This window comes from Crocodylus siamensis, chromosome 15 (assembly GCF_052110815.1).
Source record: "Crocodylus siamensis isolate JL-2025a chromosome 15, ASM5211081v1, whole genome shotgun sequence".
In the NCBI taxonomy this organism is placed as follows: domain Eukaryota; kingdom Metazoa; phylum Chordata; order Crocodylia; family Crocodylidae; genus Crocodylus; species Crocodylus siamensis.
In genome coordinates, this window is record NC_143409.1 from 43,032,666 (window position 1) to 43,056,807 (window position 24,142).

General features: G+C 47.5%; 1 protein-coding gene across 7 annotated transcripts in view; it reads right to left on the minus strand.

Moving 5' to 3' along the window:
• Nucleotides 1–3,543: 3,543 nt before the first annotated feature.
• CD276 (CD276 molecule) overlaps nt 3,544–24,142 on the minus strand; it is a 59,283-nt gene continuing 38,684 nt past the window's right edge. For all 7 annotated transcript variants that reach the window (XM_090029971.1, XM_090029965.1, XM_090029970.1 and 4 more), the window contains 4 exons: nt 22,659–22,799; nt 16,211–16,252; nt 14,255–14,290; nt 3,544–8,327 (listed from right to left, as the gene is read on the minus strand). In XM_090029971.1, the coding sequence (XP_089886097.1) occupies nt 8,305–8,327; nt 14,255–14,290; nt 16,211–16,252; nt 22,659–22,799 (242 nt within the window). In that variant the 3' untranslated portion in view covers nt 3,544–8,304. The remainder of the gene's footprint in view (nt 8,328–14,254; nt 14,291–16,210; nt 16,253–22,658; nt 22,800–24,142) is intronic.

Genomic DNA, 24,142 nt, shown 5'->3' on the forward strand with positions numbered 1-24,142 from the left:
CCTGCAGGCTTTAACTTGTCTCACTTTTAGAAATATTTTTCTATTAAAATGCAGAACCTGGCTTTGCGCCCAGGAAGGACAGCTAAAAATAATACTCTCCCAGCTACAATATCGGCAGGTGATTTAGAATCGTCCCCTCTCCCCAGAGGTGGCCTGCTCCCACCTCTTTAGCCCTTCCTTCCTCTTCCTTCTTCCTGGCATTGGCATCCCAGTCAGATCTCCAGACTCATCCTGCAGTGTGGCATATGTTGTACCTGTCTCTGCCATGCTGCAGTCATTCAAACAGAGATTTGCTGTCCTCTGGTTCAAGAGCTGGTGTGTGAAAGGCAGGCTGTTGGAAAGATCCAGCTGTATGTTATAATGTGATTTCACTGCATTGGTGTGCAATGTAATGACAAAATACCTGCCTGTCGTGACATTGGACTCCCAGGCCCTGGAGGTAATATGCAGACTGCTAAAACGTCAGGGTAAGGTTTGCTGCCAGGGGGTAGACCATCAAAATGAAGAGATTCTGTTTTATTCGCTCATATGCATCCCACACTGAGGTGCCTGCTCGCATGAGAGCTGAAGAGCACTTTTGGAAATACCAAGACTATGCTAGGAAAGCACTAAGGAAAGCTTGCCTCATGCTTGCTGCCTTGTCTATAGGATTGTAATGCACATGTGAGGTGTTTCAACCCACAACTGCAATATGAAGTTTCATTTCTACCTGGGAGAAATTTTACAAGCTTTGCATTCTCCTTTGCCTAAGGAAGGGCGTGTGAGCCTGAAAGCTTGCAAATAATGTTTTTGCAACTTTCTAGTTGGTCTAATAAAAGATACTGCCTCTACCACAAGAGGTGACTGCTTTCACCTTTAAATCAGCAAGGCCACAACCTATACTCCTCAACCCACAACTGATTTTCTTTATACCACTGTCTAATTTTGTCCTGGATTTTGTACCTGTTGGTGCTCACAGTAGCTACTCAGTGGTCAGCAAATATTTTCCCTCCCAAAATGGCCACACATAGGAAAACACCGTGCTATCTATGGCACACATGTTCGACAGACCTGAGTAAACTGAAAAACACCCAAAGCTGCACAAGGTTCCAGCTAAACTGCGGAAGCTACAAAATAGGCACCGTGATTCTCCATGATTTGAAAGGAAGCGCATCTTCCCTGTTTCCTCAAAACAGCCACGGTTTATAGACCTCCACGTTATTACCATGGAGAAGCCTGTAGCATTCGAACACTAGGGAAAACACAATATCCTCTCCCACCTGGTCACTGGCTTGCCCACGTGACCTGTTACAGAGGTAACATGGTGCGGTGGCTATGGCCCAAGCCCAGGACTCGAGACTTGCATTCAAATCCTGGCCCTACCACTGACTTGCAATGAGACTTGAGGCAAATCCCTTCACCAGGGCAAAAAATTAAGCAGACTAAGGCACACAGCAAGCTTCCTCCTGTCTCAGGAAGCAGATGAGAAGCCAGAGGTGTTCTCGGTATTTAGCCTTCAGCACAGACAAGAGAGAGCTACTTTGGCTCTCAGAGAGAAAGAGGGGGTGGATTCCTTCCGACTAGCTGGGAGATCCTAGATAAAAGAGAAACAAATTCGAACTGGAACAAGGGAAGGTGATAATGACAATTTCTGCTACTACTTGGTGAGGGAGAGGGAGGCCACATTGCATGACTGAACAAGAGAGAGAGCTGACTTGATCTACCCATAATAAAAGCTCCACCGGGTATGAAAAATACAATGCCCGTTCAGGAATTTGGTCTTTATTCTGCTGTTCTGGTTATTAAAATAAAGAGGAATTTTTAGGGCTCTCTCTCTTGCCTGCCTCAGCTGGAGTGATTTCTCGCCGCACTTGGTGCTGGGTGATGGATGAGCCTGTCAAGGCATCAGGTGCAGAGGCAACAGTGGAGATGGGAGTTGAGAGAGGGAGAGAAGGGAGCAGCTTATCAGGAAGGTGGAATGGAGGATGAATCCTCCCCACATGCAGCTTTCCCTTATCTGCAGGGTTCAGTGGCATGTGGTTGGAGGGAGGAGAGGGGACACGTTTGGGTCTTGCCAAGCTGCCTGGGATCTTGCATTGCCCTTGGGGAAGTGGGAACCATCTGTCCATAGGCTGCAAGCACGTGAGCACCCAAGCTCCATTACCCACTGCAAGGTTTCCAACATGATCGATATGCTCATTTTTCTTTCCTACCACATACAGTTCCTTACATTCCAATGCAAATCCAAAGAAACAGGGGGGATTTGTATTGTGTGCTGAAGTGGGCTTGGTCTAGGCTGGACCTGAATGAGCTTCTCATATACAGCTCAGTCTCTGAGCTCTGCTTTGTGATCCCGACATGCAGCAACACCTTCCCGACTGCACAAAACCAGACCGTGAGCAAAGCAACCTCTGTCTGACTAGCAAAAGTCTTGCTCTAGAGTTTCCAACCTTGTTCAGCATTTGCCACCCTACCTGCAGTACTTTTCATCCAGATCTTACCTTAATCCCATATTGTACCTCCTGGGCCTCACCCACCACTGACAAGGCCCCTCAATCCAGACCCACGGCTCCTTCACCTTTCACTTTCTACTTTACTTTTCCTCAGCCTCTCCACTGCTCCAACAATGCTCTTTGGCCCTGACTTGCACCATTCCCTACTGGCCTTACTCATAGAGTCCTCTGAATAATGCATGTCTCTCACAGTGTTGATCAAGTTCTCTATGTTCATGTTCACCAGTGATTTTCATTATTAACAGCCAAAGTAAAACTAATTGAAATGGTGGGTAGAGGATATGAACAAATAACCCTGGGAGATCAGGACTAGGCCAACTAACCTCACTGCAATATCAACCAAAGCTTCCTATTTTAGGTTCCCTATAATGTTTTCAGCTATTTCTTTACTAGCCTCCCTGTCAAAGCCCCGCAGGCTCCACTGTTAGGAGAATATAGTCACATCTCATTCATTGAACACTGACCTGCGTAAGACAGACATGCTCATATATTATTTCCTTGGGGGGAATAGACAAATTATGGGCTAATCTGAATAGCCATTCCAGCTAACAGTCTTTGGGATTTCTTTGTTCATCTTGAGGTTGAGTTAATGGAGTGCTAGGCTGAGATGACCTTTGATAGATGGGCAAAGGAACAGAACAGACTGGATCAGGTTGGTAGAAGGGACGAGGGTTTCTTATTTCCTTGTGCCACACTTAGAATCTCTCATGAATCCAACGCAGCAATTTCCCAGGGGTTTCATATGTTCATTAGAAGGCATCTCACTTATTGGAAGACCTCAAATGTATCTTGTGCCCTCCGCACTCTGTACACACAAGCAATCACACTGTTGTTGCCCTGCTTATTAGAGTGATGGATGTTACAAAAAACTGAGCCAGATTGTAACATGGATTAGAAGAGACTTAATGGATGATAAAAAATGGGAAACAATCAGAAATCACTCCCAGAAGCCATTTTCTCCTCTCCCTTATCCTTCATAAGCAATCTTAGACACATATTATAAAAGCAGATACTCCCATTTGTGGTAATCTTCTATATAAGGAGAGTAGAGTTGGTTAGGAAATGGCTTTTATTCCCATGAAACATTTGAACAAAATTGAAAAAGTTTTCATTTTCATTTAAATCATCCTTAAAAGTGTTCAGATTTCTTAACTTAAAAAAATGCTGCCTAAACCAATCACTTCCATTTTTAAAACTTATTTTCTGATACCATTTTCAGTTTTTGGTTGCCTAAATCTGAAATGTTTCTTGTTGTCAGTGTTTTGGCACACCCTCTCCTACCCAAAACTCATGCAAAAGGATATTTTTGAGGGATGGGACCTGTTCACTATGGCCAAAAGGCCCTGTCAGCAAATGAGGTCATTGAGACTTGGAATTGGGAATCCCTGGACTGTTTGGCTCTGCCAGATATTTAGACACTTGCCCTTCTTTGCACTTTACTGATAAGTTCCCCAGAGACGGGATGCCCACAGAATCTGACAGGGCTGCGGCACAGAGCCTGCTCCTTAGAAGAGACCTCCTGTGGGACCGCAGTAGAGTTTAAGAAATGTCTCTTCCTTTCAGTTAATGATTTATACAGTTCAGGCCTTTCTATGACTTGAGATGCCTCTGCCTGATGACAAGGAGGTCTACTGGGCTTCGCACTCCAATCCCTCATATAAACCAGGCCCAGGAAACTCTGTCAAAAAAGATCTAAGCATTTATTTATATTCTCTAAAACATACTTGTCAAGGCACAAAACACTCCAGATTCTGGAATTTAAATAATAAAAAATACCCCAACAAGAAACCATTGATATTAGCCCAGCAATGACTCCCTTGCCTGCTTGAGCAGGACCAGAGATGAATGCCAAAGGCTGCAGCGCTTCCTAGTCTGAACTCAAATAGCAGGGACTGTGGGCAGCCAGAGTTAAAAGATTTGTGCATAGGACAGGCTGGCCAGGCAATGCTGACACCCACCCAACATTAATGCCTCCCTTTAAGTTTCTACTTGTGAAGGCAGCTTAAATGGCTCTGTTTCTGTTTTTTGCCCTGAATAACTTTGTCTTAGATCTCTTAATTCAAATGGCTGGGAGCGTACCCAGGTCTTTATACAACACACACACACAAAACTGTGTTAGAAGAATGTTATCAAAACTGCTAAGTCAAGCACTCAAAAGTTAAGGCAAGACTTATGGCTCCTTGTGTAACCTTCATTTGACTCATCATCACTGCAGACATTACAGTACAGGCGCCAATTACCTGATCCCACCCTGTTCTTCTCATAGGACCCATGCCTCATTCACTGCCCAGGGCAGGGGGGAGGGTGTTCCCTTAGGAACAAACCAGTTCCATAAACTGGTTTGACCTAAATCAATTAAATCTAATACTACATCCAATCAGGTTTATCTTAAGCCAGTTTCAACCATTTTAAAAGTGGTTTAAGTGCACTGAACTTCTGTTCTGTCACAGGTATAAACCAGTTTCCAGGGGAACAAATGGTATGTGGCCATGTAATGAAAGCTGGCATCCTAATGTATCTGCACAAAGGGGCAAAATTAAGTGCTGAGTTAACCTTGAGTTTGGTAAATTTTTGAGTGCCTGACATTCAGTGTCCTCATTCCCAATTTCCAACTCCAGTTTCCAGATCCCAGTTCCCCTGGCTCCATGAAATAGCCTGTCCCTTTCCCATGCTGTTTGACCCCTCCAGTCCCACTCACCAAGCATGCCCCAGTCTATTCCCCTCCCTACCCACTAGTCCCATGTTTGTCCTCTCTGTCTTTTAATCTACTGGCTTCAACCTCCATGCTAAGTGCCAGAGATGATTCTTCAGCACACAGGAGAGACAGATGCCATGTTCCTAGTTCCAGTGGCTAAAGCACCTGGGAGACTCTGGATCAGCTTTGACCTGGTGTCCCTGGGCTGGGGGACACTCAGTCACCATGGGTCAATACTGCATGTGCATTCTGAGAGACTCAAGTGTACAAAGAGAGATTATCTTTGGACAATTTTAGCTGCTACAACCAAAGACATTTCTATTGAGTATGTGTAAATTGTGATTTTCACTGCAACAAGGACAAATCTGAGCAGGTTCTTCATGGCAACAGCAAAAGGCACACCCCTGACACGAAGGCCATCAAGTGTCAAGTGCCTGGTGCAAGTAGGATGGTGACACCATGATTCAGAAGGTCACCAACCTCTGTAAAGGGAGCAAAGCAACTTCATTTTCCTCATGCCTGATTCTCAGAAATGGCTAAACCATTCTGCTTGAAATTTATAATGAGAATTCAGTCCGAGGCAGATACTCAGCAAGCACATTTTAGGTCAGATGGTTAAAGCTGGGTAAAATCATAGGCATTTGCAAACAGGATCTGAAAACAGAGGCATCAGGCAACCTTCAGTCATAGGCAGCACTGCCAACCTTGTCTATAATAGGCATCGGGCCACCATACTCAGGTGGTGTAAATAAATGTATTTCCAGTGAAGTGAATGGATTCACCCCTAATTTACACCAGCTGCAAAGGTGGCTCATGGTGTTTTTAAAGCCAGGGAAACATGCCCCACTGGCAGTCCCATAAACTGGAGCTGTATTTATCCATCACATGGACAACGATGGCAGGTTAAAATTCTACCTTCTCAGCTGCATTCAGGGGTTTCACTTTGATCCTTACGGATCATCTGTGGGGCTGAAAAGACAGGCCAGCCTCCAAGATTCATTGGATTCTCTCATCATTATCCATCCCCAGCTTCTCCTTTAACTTAACTTTTCCGATAGGTAACACACAGGGACACAGGCAGGCTCCATGTAAACCACAGGGCATATTTCATTCGTTTCCATTTACTTTTGGTTTCCCCAACTAAACATGCAACTTGGTGGCACCAGCTCACAGGAAATCTCAGCTTCAAAATGGTTGCCAGAAGCCTTGGAACAGACTAGCTGGCCTGACAGCATTTAGGGGCAACGGGGAAGGCACCTTGAAATGTGCAGGGCCTCATGCACTGTTCATTGCTGCCAGTGGAAGAGGTACCACTGACCTTACTGGCATGGAGACCAGCTCTAGGAGAGCTTGTGAAGTGAACAAAGCAGACAGTGGGGATGACTTGCCTGTAGAAAAAAAATGGAGTCGTTGCTTCTGACCATTAAAAATATGGAAAACTATCTCTACCTGTAGCTAGTCTCCTTCTCCAGGGAAAACACCCCATTACTTCCCATGCCCATCTCCCTCCCGCATCTCAAAAAAGTAGTACGTGCCTTGTCACTTTGTGTATTTGAGGGCTACACCCGACCTGCAGGTTTCCCTCCTAACTTTGACTTTAGGCAGGTACAACATCCAGTTTCACCTTCTTACTGACCCCTTTGATGATGGCAGACAGGGATGTGCACAAGGAGGAGGGATCTATGAAGTCTCCTCTACCCCACTCCCACCCCACCCCACCCCTGAGAAAATCCGCTAGGCCAAACCCACCCCTGGCATAGCACCATTGTTCCTAACAAAGTTATTTTAGAAACAGATCTGTCCCCACATACTTAAAGGAAGAAAATACAAATCAGAACTGCTGGCCGCCATGCTACAACATTATGAGTAATAATGTGCCTCTGAAGCTGTGCCGCTGTCATGACCAGGGCTACAAGCATGAACAGTTTACTTTCCAGCTCATGCACTTCATCCTCCAAGGCCCTGCTGGGCCTGTCTCAGTCTCTCCTTCTCTCTGGATCTGGATTCTTTGTCTCCACAGAGCTTTAAAGACCTTGTCCAGTCCGCTCTTCATCTCCTCAGGTCTTGAGATTTGGGAAGGAACCACCGAATCTCATCCCTAAAGGCACATTGGGTGCAGACAGTTCCATTATCCCCACACTCCCTTTGCCTGAGTGCAGGAGAGCTGTTGTGGTTGGAATGCAGGCCCCCAGAGGTGATGGAAAGGAAGGCCGATTGGAGGGGGAAAAAAAAATGACTCTCAGGGTCTCTGTATTTAGGGTCTGCTGGAAGACATCTCATCCCTTCCACCCTTTTTTAAAAGCTGAATTTGGAATGTGGGGACAACCTGGAGCTTGGTCCATGATGATATGAGGGGGAAGAGCAGAGGCTTTGGCAAGCCGGGGGTTGTGAGCATGGAGGACCCCCCTGGGCAGGATGGATCTGAGGGCTGCAGTTCTCAGGGGTATCAGGAGAGCAGCAGCAGAACTGGTTCTTGCATTATTTATGTACTATGAAGGCCAAGACATTGACATCTGGTGCCAAAATAAGGCATTGGGTTCCATTCAGGAAAGGTGCTGGGCACTCTGACCTGACTCAGCAAAGAGTTTGAACACATCCTTAAATATAAACACGAGTTAAAACACCTTGCAGGACAGAGCCTGGTTCCAGTCACTGCCTAGGCTCCCCCAGTAAGCCTGATTCCCCATTGCTCTACATCTGGTGCTGTCACTTACACAGTGCAAAACGTGTGCGAACAGTCATGAATAAGAGTATGGGGCACCCATTCTGCACTAGTGCTGTTGAGCCTTCAACAGAAGCAGGCCCACTGGACTTTGGGCTTCATAAGCCTGGAAGAGAAAAACTGGTGAGGCATGAAGAGTTATTTGACATCTACAGGAAAATGAGACCAACCTAGTAGCATAGCCAGGTCTATGAAGTACATGTGGGTGGAGAGGGGATGGGTTTATGGTGACCTGTTGTCTCTACGGGCAGAATATGTAGTGAGGGTTGACAGGGCTGGGATGTATTGTTCATAAGTTCCCGTGTTCCCTATTGTACACCCCCATGGGAGAGTCTGAAGGTATGCTGCCTGCTACCCTGTGGCACCAGGTGTTGTTTGTGCAGCTCCAATTCCTGTCAGGCAATTTCTTGTTCATTGTCTGAAAAAGAAATAAAAATTGGTGAAGAAATACAAAATTAACTGACCTGCCATGGGGGGCTGGGGAAGGGGAAGGAGACTGTACAAAGATGTGAGAGATCTTCCCATGAGGAGCAAAGAGTACAGCCCTCTCTAGATGCAAGTCTGTCAAAGGGCCCAGCAGCCTGGGCACCCAGTGGATGTCATACCACATTGAATATTTCCTCACAAATGATGGGAAAGTGGGTTTTCGGCTAAAAACATTAAAAACAAAATGCCAATTCTGGAATGCCGCACAAGTGCCTCATAAGAGCTAAGGTTGGAGACAGTCACACTGCAGCTCTCCTCTTCCACCTGAGCCTCCAGATGGACTTAATCTTATTCTCTAGGATTTGTTCCCAGTCAGCTGCTGGCAAACTTGTCAGTTCCATGGTGGGGAACTGTGGGAAGACACTGGAAGACTCTTCGTTCTCAGGTGACCTTGCCCATGTACTCGCTGCAATTGGGACTGGATTTGTGACCCATGTCTCCACACTGTGCAAAATTCAAGTAAGCCTATCCTTGAGGCTATCCTTGAGGCCTATGTGTCTGGATGGTAGTGAAGGAGTCCATGCCGACCACTACCATGTAAATTAGTGGTTGGCATGGGCTCTCTAGTGGTTTTGAAACTCTTTAAACCTTTACAGGTTTTCATAATTTAATAGCACCCCATTTCACTATCTACATATAATATAAATATTATAATGTAAACATAACATTAATTAATGTGTTATTAATTAATCATGTTACTAAATTATAATATAGACTGTAGAATACATGGAAATCTGTCACTGCCTGTTCCCTAGCAGGTACCAAATGGTAGAGAAGCCTATTTTACATTCCCGAGTTCATTCCCTGCAGAGCACTCAGTCACCAGTGGTGTGGCACTACACACTTCCAGAGACACAAAACCAGAAGGAAATGAACCATTGGTCTCGATTCAGCTCTCAAACAGGCATAAATAAGGAGTAATTCCAATGAAGCCAGTGGAGTGACACCTGGGCAAATGGGAGCAGGCCCAGAGCCCGGCTTTGCAAGCGGTCACAAGACTTGGGGCATATTTTGAGCAGACAGCAGCAACCCAGACAGGAAGCGGTGATGTAAACCTCAGTCCCACAATGCTGGCACAGATATGCTGACAGTCATGCAATTAACCGGCGTGACTCATGGTGTAGGTTTGAAAGCCAGGCCTTCTCCATGCTGCATGGGCCTTCATAACCCCATGTTGATTTTCCCCCTTGGAAGCATAAGTGACATGAAACTCAGGCTCCCACGCTGTCCCTGGCTCTGCCTGAGCTGCTGATGGGTGACTGGTGCATTATCAGCTGCCTTCCCAAGCAGCTGGAGTGCCAGCTCCATCATAGCTCCCGGCTGGCAGCTCATCTAAAGAAGAAGAGCAGCCCTGCCTACCCAGCTGTGATACCAGTCTGTCTCAGAGCAATGCCAGCCTCCTTGCTACCTGGCACCCCTCACTCTAGCCTGCCTTATGTTGTATTTGCTCGATGACTCTTTGCTTGGCTAACAGACAGCTGGGAGCAGCAGGTTACAAAAACACCTTTGGCACAAGGTGGCTGCTGCCCGGGGTCCTCTGCTAAAAGCCACCTGCCACCATGCGCTCCCAGCTGTGACATCAGGGCCAATGAACACAGACTCTGCTTGGAGCACCGGGGCATGCCTTTCTCTTCTTGACTTTGATGTTAGCAGTGTTATAGCTGGATTTTGTATTTATAGTGAATCTCACTCCTCTAGTCCCTTGGGCTCACAGAAGAATCCTCTAGCTACCTGCTTCTGCATGGCCTGTGGGAGAGGGCAAAGGGAGGGCACCCCCAGAGGGGACATTCTCATGGAGTGGCACATTCCTGTGCCTAGCTGATGAAACCAGGACTCCTGTAAACAGTGTTTTGTGCAGGCCTGGAGTCCTAACAGGGTCTGAGGAGTGGAGGGTTGGCCACCATCCTCTTTCTCACTCAGAGCCACTCTTCTGGACTATAAGACAGAGGCCCTCCACAGCCAATGCTCACCAAGGAGCTCAAAGAACTTCACACACTGTTGAATTTAGGTCAAAACCTGTGCAGAAACTGATGCACAACCTGCTAAGGGCCTTGACCTTATTCACCCTTTGACTGAAGCAAGAAGTAAGCCAGGAGCCCTGGCTGCCAGGCATGGAGTGTAATGACAAGGTCATACTTTCACCCCCCAGGGTAACGCCAGAGGAGCTGGTATTCTTAATGTAGCAGAGGTTTCCACAACTGCAAGCCTCCCCAGTCTGCCAGCTGAATCCTGCGTGCCAGGATCACACCTAGGACACAGGGCACTCATGACTGCAGGTACAAATATCAGGCTTCTGGTTGCAGTGCAAAGAGGGCTTGGTTTCCCTTTGCAAGCTTCATGCTGCCCTCCCTCTCATGGGACACCCAGCACTGGAGGGCACCAATACATCAGTGCAGACCCCAACTTCTGAGAACTAAAGCCACATATGCCTAAAGTGACTGGCAAGCAGAGTAAGAAGTGTCCCTCTCTGTGGTGCCCCAAGCAGGCTCTCCAGTTCACTAACACCAGAACTTGGAGATCAGTGCCTTTGTGGTATATATAAGGATTCTTCCATCTATCCTCAGTTAAATGGGCAACCTCGATATCAGCCATATTCCCACTCCTCCATTGGAGTGGCTTCTTCTTATAAGCTACCACAACAGGGAGAAGGAGAAGCAGCAGCAGCTAGATGGGGTAGAGTGGCTTAATGCTGTAGCCAGCATTTCCAAAGGTCTGTGCTTTGGTGGTATCACACTGATGTCCCCATTAAACAAGCAGAGAGGTGGTTCAGGGTCAGTGCTAAGAAATCTCCCATCACTCCCCTTTTCCCAGAGGTTGATTCTGCCCATGAAGCACAGGCTAGACAGAGACAGAGCATGTGTGCATGTTTTCAAAGCTCCTTGCACAGGATTGAAGAAGGGGAAAAGAGAATAAAGCAGCAGGAGAATCCTATAAGAGGCCATTATTCAGGCTACATTTCTGCTGAAAAAGCAGTCAAAGAGCAAGCAAAGGGACTCCTCAAAGATAGAGGGTTAAGCAAACAATCTGCATGGGAGATGAAAAGTGAGGAGGCAATGAAGACAAGCACATGCAATCTGCTGAGGCTTGCAGGGAAAAGATAAGGCCAGAGAGAGGAGAAGAGAAAAAAAACCCAGGCAAGTTAGTCCTCTAGCTAAAGGTGTGAAGGGAAGTAAGAAAAGGCTTTTTATTAATCATTCAGGATGAAAAGAAGCACCAGAGAGAAAGCAGGGCCATTAATAACAAAGGAGGAGGAAGAATTAATGGTGACTCAACAATGGCTGACAGACCAAACCTCAGTTAAAACATCTGCTTTGAACAAGAAAGGAAACGTGTTTCAACCACTGAGAAGATCCCAGGAAGAAAATAAGTTCGCAAAGAGTAGGTGTGAGAATATACAAAAAAAATCTAACTGCAACCCAGCTGAGCAGGACCCTTCATTTTAAAGACATTGTCTAATTAATTCAGGATGAGGATTTTCAGAGCTATCAGCCAAAGTTAGGAACCCTGTTTCCTTTGATTTTTATTGAGAATTCACTCCTGGCTGCCCTGTGGAAATCTCCTCCTCAGAGCACATGGGACACGTTTGGTTTCATCATGGAGAACTTTCAAAGTAACAATCATTTGAACATATGTAGTTCTAATCTTCCCAAAAGGAAGGAAGAGCAGTTTTGATAATGACTATTTCAAAGGCCCAACTGCTAGGAATAGTGAAATAATAGAAGTTAATAGGAGGGAGAAAAAAGTAACTGAACAGCTAAAGTGTAATGGATCCATCATCCAAGATGGCCCCATGCTTGGATGAGATAAGCTCATGACTGAAGAGCAACAGCCTAAAACAGATCCTGAACAAAAAGGAGGCCATGTGGATGGGCAGAGGAAAATGCACGGATGAATTGACAGCGACAGTGCAGTCTCGTTTGCTGGAAAATAATCTTGGGATCTTTACTGATGCTACGCCCTTGTATCATATCCTTGCCTAATGCTTCCTAGCACCTCTGGTTGGCTGGGCAATACCAGCCCACAATGGCAGACAGGGACCTGGCCTCAGCGAATCATGCCTTCAACACCTCTCAGCTGAACTACAGCAAGGCAGGGTATTTTGTCAAAATGCCTCTGACACATAAGAAACTCCAACCCAGAGCACTGCAGCACATCTCAGCCCCACACATGCCTGCAAGCCCTTCGAACCTGCCCTCTACCTCTCTACAACAGCACTCTGCAAAATTTTTAATCATATTCAAGGGCTCGATTCTTATCTCTGAGGTGTTCCTTGGCTAGGGCCCAGGACATCGAAAGGATTGTCTACAGCTCTGGAATGCAAAACACGGCTGCATGCTTCACGACAGACACAGTGAAATTTCCTTTAACAAAGGCAACAACTCATCCGTGCAGGAGACAGAGCTTTCTTGAGGACTGGACTGAGACTCTGGAATGAATTCCCCTAGGAACTGAAGACAATCGCAAACCTCCCCATCTTCTGTACGTTTAATACACTCCTAGCAGGTGCTCAGACACTACACTGATAAGTGCGGTGTATGAATATGGCAGGAAGGTGAGGGAAGGGAAGGGAAGCTGCACTAGATACTTGGAAAATATACATTTTAGCCAACCTGACTCTTCTCTCTAAGAGATTACAAAATCAATGGATGATGGAAATGCAATAGAGAGAAAAATAATGTGCTTGGATTTTAGTGATGATACTACTGAACTTAGCTAAAAGTCTTACTGGAAAATTGGATTGTCTTGGGATAAAATCACTGATGTGAACTGAAAAGTGGCTGAAAGTCCATGAACAAAGAAATGGAGCTAAGCAGAAATGGATCAATGCTAGGGGCGGTGTCAAGGGGTACGGAGTCCAGACCAGGGCTAGCTCTGGTCTAACTTAACATCTTCATAGCTTATCTGGCAGTGAAAGCCAATAGCCTGCTAATAAATTCACAGCAGGGTGACACAGAGCATTGAGGCGCTGCAAACACCATGAAGATAAAGGGACTGCGACCGGAAACACACTACAGAATTTTGCCAGCATCACTAGGTTGGTTAAGTGTGTGAAAACATCAGTGCTCAACCGGTGTTGCTTTGACAGCCACGCTCCGCTATGGCCACAAAAGAAGGCCTCTTTCAGTTTGGCTTATATTGTTGTGGAGGTGGCATAGCTAAAAAATCCCTTCTGATGGTGAAAACGGACTCTCCACTTGGAATGGAGGAAGGGAGGAGGCTGCAGACACAGCTGTCTCTGCATAGCTACATCAGTACAGGTTCCACAGCCTTGGAAAAGCCGCTTGAAAGATCAGAAGGGCCGGAGTCCAACACCATATAGTAGAGCCGTGTGGCCAGCCTGCAGCATGCACACCACCACGGGCACGGGCAATTTCTATGTGTGCAACGGATGAGACAGGAAGCCTGGGGCAGGGAGCAGAAAGCAAAGCAACAGATCAGGCATGGGAAGTGGATTGGCCTGGTACTTGTGGGGGGGTTCAGGGCTTCCCTTCTGCCACACCTGCCAGAAAGGTTGGCCTCCCACTACACTAGCACAGCGCCTGGTAGCATTTTCAGGGTGTGGGACAGAATGATCCAGCTTGGGTCACAAGCAAGTGGGCAAGCAAGCATCTGGACCCAGCCACTGCCACTGCAGCACCAGGAGAGCTCCAACCACTGAAGCACCACATTTGAGAGCTGGATTAAATGGCTGGATTTGGCCAACAGGCTGTAGGCTGCTGGCCCTGTACTAGAGCTTTCAATGGGAAGCTGTGCTGGTTCATCAGGTGTTCAGTTAGCTGTGTATGTTGCCAACTGGCACCTCTCCCTCCAATGGACCCTGCAGGCAAATGCCGATGGCAAAAAGAAAATACCCCTTACCTTCTTTGTTCTCTGCACTCTTCAAAGGCTGCAAAGCTGTTGGAAAGAAGAGGAAAGATACAGAATGGTGCTTAATTTGCTAATGAGGGCTCAAAATGTGACAATTAGCAGTAGACTTAGCATTAGGAAATAGACAAGACCTGACCATATCTCTGAACGATAATACAATCCAGGATCCCTCTTTCCCTCTGCCCACCCAGTTTAAATCAGTAACCCTAGCAGCTGGTCCTGACTGTTGTTACAGGAGTACTTGTTGTCTGCATATATGTAAATAGAGTTAACAGATAATATGCCAGTAGATCGCACTCATGTTTATGTAGCATGAGTTTTATACATTGCAAATGGCTCCCTGTGCAGCTGTTTCTATCAGCTCTTAACAAAAGCCAGCGTCCTGATCAGGCAGAGAAAGCCTGCTTCCTTTTACACAAACATTTTCCAGGCCCTCTTATGGAAACAGCTGCAGCAACATGAAAACAGTGGTTGCTGCATCTTCAGCTTCCAAATTCCAGCATTCACAGAATCCAAAAACTAACTGCTGAAATTTACAATAGAGATTCAAAAATCAATCTTGTGTTTATTTGGAGGTGGGGCCAAATGACTGATCTGGGGAGAAGGGGTGCACGGTTTATCTTCCAGCAAAATTTAATGAAGGGGAAAAAACATCTCTTTGACGATTCACAGCATTTATCAGCTTCCCACAACAACTGTGCTCGCCAGCTTCCACCACAAACCAAGCCTCACTCCTTACATCTTGCAGGCAGCGAAACCATCAAGGAGATGGGATCCCAGGCACGCTGATGCCCAATGAGAGATTAGGCACAAGCCAATCTGTACACAACAAGGCTATTGTTGTGCTCAGAGCAGATAAAGGGAATCACCAGGCATATAATTAACTCATTTGATTACGGCAGAGCGCTGCTATCGTTTTTTATTAAAAGATAACATGGCTTATCAGGGACCTGCCAGTCTGCTCATGGGTTGTGGGGGTTCACTGACAAGCCAGCTGGGCTGCCTCAAAAAGCTGCGGAACAGGATCTGGGTACCCGCATAATAATGTATGTCATCAAGTGCGTGCAACAGGGTGTGCAGGCATGTTGTTGTAAATATGTGACAGTGTGTACAAGGTCAGGCATCAGCATAGTATTGCATGCACACAGTCCATTCGTGCAACACTTCATACCACTATATCCATCTCTCTGTGCATCCATCTACCTGCGGTAGAACCATGGGCTCTTCACAACTGTTTATGAGGCATGTGGAGGTGTGTGAGTGTGCAACCTGATATACCCACATGGTTGTGTCCATGCAGCAGCATGCACAGAAGGTGCAGTGTGCATGGCTCTATGTACCCATGTTTGGGCCTCAGTGGCTTTATGTACAATGTGCACAGTTCACTGCATATGTGAGCATGCATATGCAACATGCACATGGACAAGTATAGGTAGACAAAACTGTGTACATGTGACCTGTGTGCTCTAGTACGCACTCATGATTGCACATCCAAGGGGTGGCACATTGGCTTTATCTGCTGTCAGACATAATCTCAAGGCCAGGAACTGCCTTTACTCTTAACACTCTCATGAGTTTCATGTTTTTGAGCATTGTGGGATTGACAGCCTGGGACCTTGGCAGGACATGCTTCCAGAGCACAGCTCCCTGCAGACTGGAAAGTCAGTCTCCCTGATCACAAAGTCCCAGGGAAACTAAATTCCAACTGCCAACTGGACTCAGCATGGGATACAGTACACCAAGAACAGCCACTAATAGCACATGCAGCCAGGCAAACCACTCTGTGCCCCAGTTCAGCAAGTAGGGTAGTACAGGGAGGATAAAACCAATCCATTGTCCTCTTGGGTTTCTCCTTTATCAACCCTGACCCTGACATTAAATCCAGGCTACTCCCCCCAGCACCAGGCACCTATTCAAAGAACAGTGCCTTTTTGAGACCTGACTTACCTGTCTTGGGTTCTTCTCCGTCCTCATCCTGATCCTCCATGCCTGCAAAAGCCATGTATGTGTGAGAGAGAACTGCACAGAGAAATCATCTGGTGAATGGAAAAGGTTTAAGAGGCTCTGCTGACGGTCCGCAGTCCTAACCCACCACTGTGCTGCTATTCTGGGCCTGTCCCTCCCAGCAATTCCAATGCCCTTCACTTTGGGCCCAAAGCCCCTGCTAAGCCAGATTTCCTCTGCACCTCCCATTATGCCAGTGCCCCTGAGTCCCAACCAGCAGTTCCACCACTATTCCAATTGTTCCATGCTCTCCCTACATGCACATGGCTCTGCTCATGCCCCACTGTCCCAGCCTGCCCTCCCACACAAATACAGCTTTGCAGGTCCCAGCTATCCTCACCCCAGCCGCCAAGGGAAGAAGGTTGAAACATTTCCCCTGAAGAGGGGTGGATGACCCAAACATTTGTGTTCATCAGCCCCAGTAAGGAAGAGGCAGGGGGGGCATGGAGGAGCCTTAAGATACTGAATGATGGCCTTTCTACACCTGCTCACTGGATCAAATAGATACAGGCAGGGCCTTGCCTGAAATAATGACTTATTAGCAGCACATATGGAAAGAGGGGTGTGTAGAGGCAGTCACCTGATGTGCTTAGTGGACCTCCCCCAGAGCAGGAGCCAAGGAAGGGGGTATGCCTGCCAGTCTGACCCACCTTTGCTAGCTGTGTTGGTCTCTCCCAGGAACATGGCATGTCTGAGAAGTTGGAGTATGCCGAGAGATAGCCAGAGCCTTTGGGAAAGAGTCACAGAGGAGGAGACCAGCCCCAGGCTGCCCTCTCCATTATCTCAATGCCAGAGCCACTCCCAGTCCAAGGCTCCTGAGCTGTGAGGCATTGCAGCAAGCAGCCCAATGCTTTGGTGCCACGGCTGCCTCGCTAGTAATCCCAGAGCAGAGCCGGGCCCCAGTGACTGATGACTGAGATCTCCTCCCCTCAGAAGGGAGGCAGATCAGCCTGAAGTGGCATGGACACCTGGCTCTCCCCCACCGGCTTCTTTATTTATAGCAAACCTGCCATCTGGAGCTATGCTTGGAGAATGGCTGAACGAGGCTCAGTGTTCCCAGACTGGGAGCTTAGGGAGGGGACGGGTCTAGAGGCCTCCAACAAGCCTCAGGCTCTAGAATCGGTGGTGCCCACAGAGCCTTTGCTCCACAATACAAAATGGCCAAACAGGACTGCCTCTTCCACTTCTACCCTTGCAGGTAGCATGGGTGCAAGCAGTGCCATCAGACAACCCCTTCTAATACTTCTGCCAGCATTAACACTGATAACTCTGGATACTCTGCTAGTCATGGAAGTGCCCAATCCCCACTGACAGCTTGCTGAATTCTTGGCATCAGTGACTTCCAGCCACAGTGAATTCTGCTAAATGCTGTGAAAAGGAAGTATTTCCTTGAGTACGTGATACATGTGCCCCTTTTTAAACTGGTGGAACAATGGAACACTTCCTTCCGTGTATGTTAGTTGCTATAGGTTCATATACCACCTACCCTCTTGCAGAAACAGCTAAATTAGCTGCCCCCACCCCTCCCCTCCCCCCCATGGCTCTGGTTAGGCAGTAGGAAATGCCCTCTAACTACAAGGAGAGTTAAGTGCTGGAGTAGATTACCGTGGGAGCTTGTGGAACCTCTGTCACTGGAGGTTTCTAAGATAAGGTAAGATAAGCATCCGTCTGGGATGTTTTAGCAATACTTGATCCTGCCTTGAGGCAGGGAAATGCACTAGATGAACTCTCAAGGTCCCTTCCCACTCTATTTTCTATGTTTCTAGTTTATGGTGCCAAAAGTCTTGGGTTCATATTCTGAAGCAGCCTTGGCACCAGCGGTGAATATTAGCCCCCGGTCTATGCTATGCAAGAGATCAGCCTAGAGGATCAAAACAGCCCCTCTGGCCTTAAAAACTATTCATAATTTGTTACTCTGGGTTTGGAAGACATGGGAAATACACACCCCCAATCCACCTTCTCTAGATGATTCATTACAATATGCTTCCTTCACTGGCACAGCCTTGGAGAGGTAAGACAGTGACAGAAAAGTCAGACATTTTTTCTCTCCCTCCTGAAGCACCAGAATCAATGGATTCCGTCTGCAACATCCTCCTTGCTGCCAGAAAGAGGAGGGCAAGAACTCAGTAAGCCTGGTTGGGGTTTTGCAGGGCCAGGCATTAGCAAAAGCCATCTTTTGCCTTGAGAAAATGAGTGGGCTGGACCTAAAGTCGGTAGGGGACGATGTACAGGGCATGCCAACAAAGCTGTTTTTCCAGCCGCTTTGAGCACACTGCCTTTTTAAAGGTGCAAAGATCCCTTTTCCATGCAAATGCCCCTCTGTAAATAAAGAGCTGAGAAAAGGACAAGGATCCAGAAACTACAGAGCGGGGGGAGAATGATTTTTCAAACAGGGCTTTTCAAAGTGCTTCCTGGGAGACATCGGCAGGGCTTTAATTAATTCTTTCAAAATTGAACACATGCAGGCAGGGATAAAGGAACAAGAGAGGCAGAGCGCAGAGCATCTGTGTCTCATGCTATTTCCTTGTGTCAATACGCTTGACATTTCCATGGTGGCAAGTGCTAGAGGCATCTTCTTAAATGAGAAGCTGTGTGTGTGCTTGTGTGTGTGAGAGACAGGCACAGACACAGAGAAAGCCTGCTTGTATGCGTTTGCATTTGTGTGCGACCGGGTGTGTGAATGTGCGCGCCTGTAAGAGAGAGGTTAAAATCTGAGTATGCCTCTGAGAGGGAAAGCAAGAGAAACAGTGTTTGCTTTTATGTATATAAAGAACTGAAGTGTGTGTGTGCTCGCGCGTGTGCGCACACACACTTGCATGCCATCCCATGCGTGTTTGCAGCTGCCTATCTGTCACTTCAGAAGTTGCCTCTCTTCCACTGGAGGAGGATGCTGCTTCAGTGAAGAAAATGTCAGGCCAGATTGGGAGGCAGGTTCTGCACATCTGTCTCTTGGCTCACGCCACCTTGCTGCTTCCAAAATGTCTGCCACACATCCCTCACCAACAAACAAGAACAATCAACCCTCCGGGGCAGTTCAGCTCCCCAAGCAGAGGCTGGCATAAGGGTCTCAGTAGGTGCGTCAATCACCAGATCAAAGGCATCAAAGGCTGCTGCTGCCAAACTAGGATCTTACTCCCAAGGGTCCGAGAGGTCCAAGAGGGCAGGGTCCGAGAATACCAGACAACCTTATTTAACCCAAGGGATAGGGGCGTATCACAAATCTGGGAATAGGGTCTGGGGCAGATACCCAGTGCACACAGTACAACAACACAGCGTAAAAACCTTGGTTCACTGAGGCATTTCAGTCAAAGGGATTAATCCTGTGATCAATTTTTGGACACATCATTTTAGTGACAGCACTGCAAGCTTACATTCTGCTCCCACTAAAATAGCACAGCTACGAAACCAGCCACGTGAATCTGGAAACCTGCCTTTCACAGTCATTTTGCTTCACCTTCTGGCAGTAATAATGCCTTGCCCCTTCCTCCACGGATCTCACACCGCTGGGAAGAGTTCAGCACCGTGCCCAACAGCAACAATCCCTAACTCTTCCCTAATGTTTTTTACCAGTAAATCTCAAAACACTTCACAAAAGAAGTCACTATTACTGCCCTCTTTTACAAGTGAGAAAAGTTAGTACAGGGAGATAAAGGGGCTTGCCAGGGGTGAGTCTGGCAGTAGGACCCAAGTCTACCAAATGCAAATCTTGTATTCTGTCTGCTAGGTCGCACCTTAGGCCAGTGCAGAACCCATCCTTTCCAAGCTAAATAACCAAGCACAAATGTTTAAAGGCTCTCTTGCTGACTGGGTAGTTTTCCCTGGTCACCTTCTCAGCAGGAAACAGGTGTGACTGGGTAAGAAGCCCAACCCGCAGCTATGCTTTCTGCCTTTATTCAGCTCTCTACTGAATACGTGGCAGCAGACAGAAGAGCCAGGGGAGGAATTCCTAGACTAGCTTGGCAGTTTTCACTGACATTTAAATGTTTTCACAGATTTTATGGACAAGCAATTTTCCCCCTAGCATTCTCCTCTTTTCCTTTCTTCCGACAGGCCGTAAGTTAACCTACAGCCCAGATATCACTGGGATGAGCAGTGAATGTCATCCACGTATCAAGCCAATTCCCCTGCTTTACTCCTCTCCCATCCCATTACTGCCTTCTCCAAACACACAGCTGGACCACCTTCCCATCCATATGAAGTGGCCAATGCCTGGGTGCAGCTGAAAAGATGTTAGTAAACATGCTAAATGTGCTGGTTAGTATACAGTAATCTGTCACTGCCCTCTCCTGGCTGGGGACCTAAAGGAGAAAAAAGCCCAACTAACAGGACCAACAGGCAGATCAGAGTCTGGTGTTGCTCCTGTGGTAGACACAGGGAGGCGATGTGTTTCATCCCCATTGTGGTGGGCGCATATGTTTGCTGATGGCTGTGACGTTTGGATAGCTGCAGCTCCTCAGCCTTGCGGCTTCCCGGGGACATTCTAGCCACCCTCATTTCACCCAAGCATGATCCAGAATCACAGAAAATGAGGGTTGAAGGGACCTCAGGAGGTCACATCTAGTTCAACCCCTGCTCAAAGCAGGACCATCTCCAACTAGAACATCCCAGCCAAGGTTTTATCTAGCAACTTATGATGCTTGTTTGGAAAACAGAGGGGCACCCTGAGACTTCTCTACAGAGGGGCTCACCCTAAGACTTCTCTGCGCCTGCAGGTCATCTCCATTGCTACAAATGGAAAGAGATTTCTGTTGACGCCAGGAAGCCTGAAATTAAACCATTCCACATTTGAGGTGAACAAGCCACTGTGATCCATATCTCAAGCCTGAGTGAGCAGGGGAGCTAGACCAGATATGAACCCTGTTCTGACAAGATTCTTGAGTGTTTCTGTCCCTGCTATAGGCTATTTTAGGGCTATCCAACTGGTGGCCTATTGGCCACACGCAGTCTGTGAGAGGTTAAATGGCAGCTCTTGCACTCCCACCCAGCTGGCACAAAGTCTCTGGGCTCCCCCTCCCTCTTCTGGCTTCCCTTGTAGAGTGTGGCACAGCACAGCATGGGGTGCTCGCAGTGAACCCAGAGCTGCACAATATGGTGCTGTGATGAGAAGGGGTGTCCACATGTGGTCATTGCTTAGCGGTTGGACAGCCCTGGGCCATGCGAGTGGCTTAGAGTGGGGTGGGAGAGGCACATGTGGGACCAACAGCACTCTCTATAGCCAGGTATAACACAGGCCAGTGTGGCAGCAGCCTTCCCATGCAGCGCTCTGCCAATGCACCTCAACCCTGAGCAGAGGTGTCAGAGTTGAGATGTACCAGGATCGGGCCCAAGGGTTGGAGCAGTCAGTCATGTCAAACCTGGATCGCTTGGAAGCACTGTCAGGGGCCTCTGGGGTGAAATGCTCTCAGTCCCGCTCAGTCAGCCAGGAGATGCCCTGGGGTGGGCATTGAGCACACCTACCTACGCAAGAACTGGCTCTCACCACCCCTTTCCTTTGATCACAGTCTCATTAAACAGGCCTCAAAATGTGCCCCATTCAGGACGCTGCCTGCCAGCCTCCTGGCTGCCCCCTACGGAGATAAGAGGCCTTTTGGAGCATTGCTGAAAACCAGGTATTAGTTATTAATGACACATGCACTCACACAGAGCAGTGGGACCCGTACTGCCCCCTCCACTGCACTACAGACTTGGCTGCCATGGAGCAGGCGGCTCATAGTCTGGCACGGCGGAGACCAGGAGAATCCTACATTAGACCACCTTCACCCTGCTCCTTTCTAACACTTATCTTATAAATGGCCCTTGATCCAAAGCATAGAGGGGCTTCTCACCCTTCAGAACAGTCTTCAATCCATTTTAACCCATGTAAAAAACTTATCACAGGCACCGGATATACACTCATTCCCCAGCCCCTGCCCCCACCAGAGTTAGGTCCCCGGAGGCAGGTTAATCTTCTGAGGCGACAAACCAGTTGTCATCCATATTTCAAGAGGTTTTCTCTGTCCAGTCAATAACTGTCTTGAATTATCAGCTTCTCTCAGGCCACAAGCCAGAAAAAACATGCATTACCCTCAGCAAAGAAGTCAGAGCATCGACTGAGATCCAGGGAGACAGGCTCCCGTCACCTTGTGCAGAGAGGACAGCACCACGGGCATTATGGCTGCTACGTCTTAATACCCTCCTGCCCAAAGAATTCCCAAGTGCTTTAAAAGCTCTGGAGCAAAAGGAAAGGGAACTTCCCACCACTTTCCTGAAAGGGAGGCCCCTGATTCCAGTGGGATGCAAACACATGCTTGAAGGCTTCCCTGAACAAAGATGCCTCTCTGAACTGAAGGCTGACTGCCTCCAAGAACTCCCCACCACCAGCACCAGCACCAGCGCCTCTTGGGCTGTTTACCTGCATTCTCTTCCTCTTCCTTACAGCTCTGGCGAATCTTCTTCCGGCACACATATGCCAAAGCACCCAGCAAACCAAGGAGGCAGATAGCAAGAGCAATGGTCACCCACAGGGCCACAGCAGGGAATGTGAGGTGTTGGCCTTGAGGAAAGAGAATAGAAAAACCATGGCTGTCAGTACTACCACCAGAAGCTGCACCAGGACCCTACGTTCTCCATCCATGGTAGGGTCACGTCTGATGGAAAGTGACACTGGATGCTTGCTGTCCTGAGCATCAGCTTCAAAAATGCCCACGCTCAGCAAAATGCTTCATGGCTTGCTTAACTATGTGAGCATGACTGCAACACTGATTTCAATAGATCTGCTCTTAGGCTTTAAATTAGACACCTTCTTAAGAGCCCCACTGAGTCATGACGGGGGGTGATACATGTTGGAGATTTCTGGACCACATCTCTGTGGATCTCAGTGGTCCACTGACCCATGTTCACTCAGGAGCTCTCACAGTCCCTCCCAATGCAGTGATCAGCAACTGTCCAGAAGGCTCAGATGACCCAATCCCAATCTGGATCCTCCTCTGATATCCAGAAGTCTGCTGGTGAACCTCACCAGAAAGGTCGTCACCTTTCAGCACTTCCTGCTTCTTGGGAAGCTGTTTAAACCCCAATTAAACCTTAGGATCAGACTGATTTCACTTTTGAGTGAATAGATTTCCTGAGATAAAGGTGGAGGTGTCTGATGTTACAACCCAACCTTAACCTGCCCTACCATAGCAGAGCAATGCAAGTCTTTGCCCGGAGCATGAAGAAAGAGGCAGTCAGATCTCCAGGTTTTAGAACAAGTCAAAGTGGTCTCCTCCTCCAGCTTCAAATGGCCGGTCACCTGGATTTCAAGCTCTGTCAGGTGAACGTAATGGCTGGCTAAAACAAGAACCATGCAACACAGGTCTTGGATACACAAGTTACACAGAAAGGAGAAGGCTCCTGAATCTGTAACTGACTCGACCAACCAGCATCCCATGAATAAATCTGCTAGAAAGTGAATGAGTCCCTCTCAGATGTGTGCAGCGATGCATAATGTATGAATTCTGACACTTAAAGAGCTGCTTGATAAAGGGGCAGTTACAACTGTGAGGTTTTAAAGTTCTCTCCATTGCCTCCAAGTTTTGTGTAGCTCCCTGGGATGATTTCTACAAACAGCCTAATTTGCATGTCTGCAAATAATTTGCCTCTAATCATAAAATTCAGCTTAAAAAAAAAAGAAGCAACTGTGTAGGTTTAAAGCTGGTGAAAAAAGGGTCAGCAGCAGAGCTCTGGTGAATGGAGTTCTGTCTGATTATCAGCAGACATCATCCTTCCTGTAAAAAGGAGGCATGATCCAGAGGTTAGGGCACTTGCCTAAGGTATGGTAATAGTACTTCCCCACTGCTATAAGGGTAAATGCATTAAAGACTGTGAGGTGCTCAGACACGGTGCTAATGGGACCAG